The 2415-nt window shown below is 43.9% G+C and overlaps 1 protein-coding gene across 1 annotated transcript; it reads right to left on the bottom strand.

The window, feature by feature from the left end:
* Positions 1-856: 856 nt before the first annotated feature.
* Positions 857-2190, bottom strand: LOC142204754 (N-acetyllactosaminide beta-1,3-N-acetylglucosaminyltransferase 3-like). The gene is made up of 2 exons (XM_075276073.1): positions 1635-2190; positions 857-1314 (listed from the first exon to the last, which is right to left on the bottom strand). The coding sequence occupies exons 1-2, from the start codon at positions 2188-2190 to the stop codon at positions 857-859; spliced, it is 1014 nt and encodes a 337-aa protein (XP_075132174.1).
* Between the last annotated feature and the right edge of the window lie 225 nt (positions 2191-2415).

The following is a 2415-nucleotide window of genomic DNA, read 5'->3' as shown; positions in this document are numbered from 1 at the left end:
AGTTATTACAGTAATCAGGTTAAAGTCAGGACAAGAGGAACAGGTAATAGTCAGGTAATACAAGCATAGGACAAATATGAGTAAAACAGTGACACCTTTTGCAAGACACTAAGCAGCTTATTTCTTAGGCACCCTCTTATGGGGATGGGATCCTTCTAAAATAAAGGGTGGTTAGTGATCGGCGCACTCAATGATGAGAACGCACACATTGGTCCTTTAATAAGCAGGATGGGCGCTTGCATATCCTTGAAACAATATTAGCACTAGGACCTCAAAGCCACTGGGGCCATGCTAAAGAAGTTTATTACATACAAGACATGGAGGGAAGGAGGGGATGCAGCTGCAGTTACTTATTGTCATCATGAGGGTGAGCAGCAGGAGAAGAACCCTGATTGGCCTGATCTGGCAGACACCACATTGGGAAGACTCCGCCCACAGGTATAGGGAGAGAGGGAATGAATAATTATAAAAAGTGGCAGATAGAAGGAAAAGAAAAAGATCTAAAGGATTCAAAACAAGTATAGAAATGTGGTTATGGATCATTAACCAATAGCAATGTGCTAGTACAGGTGCTCAGTGCCAGTCAGCCACTGCAAAAGCATAAGGAGGTCAATTCACCATCAGAGGAGTCCTAAAGACTGAATCTTAATCATTTACATTGTAACCAAGGAAGGAGGTGTAGGAATCCCCATAAATAAGTCCGTGCCACATCCCGAGTAGTCTCTTGTATCGCAGATCCTACCGCTTGTCCTGTGATTTAGGCTTTAGATAATAAATACATATATGATTTTCAGGCATCGAAGCCCATCCCTCTTTTTGAGCCACGTCGCTCCCCTTGTCTAGTATGGGTTCCTCATCACTTATTGTTGGGTGTTGTGCCATTACATTGGGCTTGTTGGACCACTCCCCAGATTTGTAGCAGGTGGTTGGGTTCTGTACTGTGCACCACAAGAGCTTGTTGGTAGTTACAAGGGTCAAATTTCAGTCCAAAAACATAAAAGCGGCTGTCATCTTGGAGAGTGAGATTAGCGGCCAAAGACAAGAAGCCAAGATATACGTCATCCAGTGGAAAGACAGGCAACTGCAGGGACGCCTGATACAGGGGCTGGACTGAGGCTCTCGGGAAGAGGAAACCTCCACCAGATAAGAAATAGGGATATTTAGAATGTGGGTGCAAGGTATAAGAGATTTTGTATTTGGAGTGGCGAAAGACAAAGGAGTGTCTCTGAATCGCACCATGCAGTGTGGATGGAGATGGATGCTCCTTAACGTATCTGACCAAGGAGGATGGATTCGCAAATACATCGTCATCACCTAGAAGACAACACAACATATCATCATCTACTGTAGAAGACAAGAACACAATCACCTGGAAGATACCACATATATCACCATCTCCTAGAAGATACCTCACATAACATCTCCTGAAGTTTAGGAGGCGTATATATCCCCATATCATCTGGAAGACACAACACATCATCTAGAAGACACCACACATATTCTCCTAGCAGATACCACATATATAATTTCCTAGAAGATACCACACATATAATCTCCTAGAAGACACCACACATATAATCTCCTAGAAGACACCACACATATCTTCTCCTAGGTAAACCCTGGAAACCACTGACCTTTGAATATAAAATTTGCCTGGTGGGGGTTGTAGTATAGCCACTCCAAGAAACACCGCTCCTTGAGGGACAAGTTGTGGTGTCCTTCCATGAAGTCCCACAGTAGGATATCCTCATATTCAGCCTTCTCCATCTTCAGTATCTCCATCTGCTTGTCATGATCACTTACTGCCATCAAGAAGATTGGCCTCACCCTGTACCCCATCACTTCTAGTCTTTTTGCCCATGTTCTTCTCAGTGCCGCTCTTCTGATGAATGATGCTGGGTGGGATTTGATAGCCAGTAATAGTATTGGTGAGGTGCCCTCATTCTCTAGTTGGGGGGTATAGAGGAGGGAGCATTGATAACTCTGAAGGTGAGGATATTCTTCCTGGAAGTGTGAAAGGTTCAGGTGGTAGGTGAAGACCCCGTCATGCAGCGTCACTGAATTTCTTCTCACATCAGGAGGTTTGATGAGGATCCTTGGGGTCTTAGCTGAAAGTTTTAGACTTGCCAGAAGCAAAAGGGCCCCAACAAACAAAAGACTGTGGAACCAAATTTGAACCCGGAACCGCATGATATCTGAAAGAGAACACAACAGGAGCTGGGTGAGACAACAGAGTCCTACAATGCCCAATACCAAGGAGATCGGAGAGACAAAAGAGTCCTACAACCCCCAATATCAAGGAGATAAGTGAGACAACAGAATCCTACAACCAACAATACTGTCAAACTAATCAATTACTTAACTTAGAGGGTTCTCCTGGTAGTCTGAGGGTTCTTCTAATATAAAATATAGCTT

This window comes from Leptodactylus fuscus, chromosome 5 (assembly GCF_031893055.1).
Source record: "Leptodactylus fuscus isolate aLepFus1 chromosome 5, aLepFus1.hap2, whole genome shotgun sequence".
In the NCBI taxonomy this organism is placed as follows: Eukaryota; Metazoa; Chordata; class Amphibia; order Anura; family Leptodactylidae; genus Leptodactylus; species Leptodactylus fuscus.
Note: the sequence above shows the minus strand (reverse complement) of the source record. Positions and strands in the feature narration are given on the sequence as shown.

Excerpts from the sequence above, each read along its gene's own strand:
- LOC142204754 (XM_075276073.1), bottom strand. The coding sequence starts at position 2,190 with ATGCGGTTCCGGGTTCAAATTTGGTTCCACAGTCTTTTGTTTGTTGGG. Across the intron at positions 1,315-1,634 it reads GGCAAATTTTATATTCAAAG|GTGATGACGATGTATTTGCG; the intron begins GTCAGTGGTTTC and ends GTTGTCTTCTAG.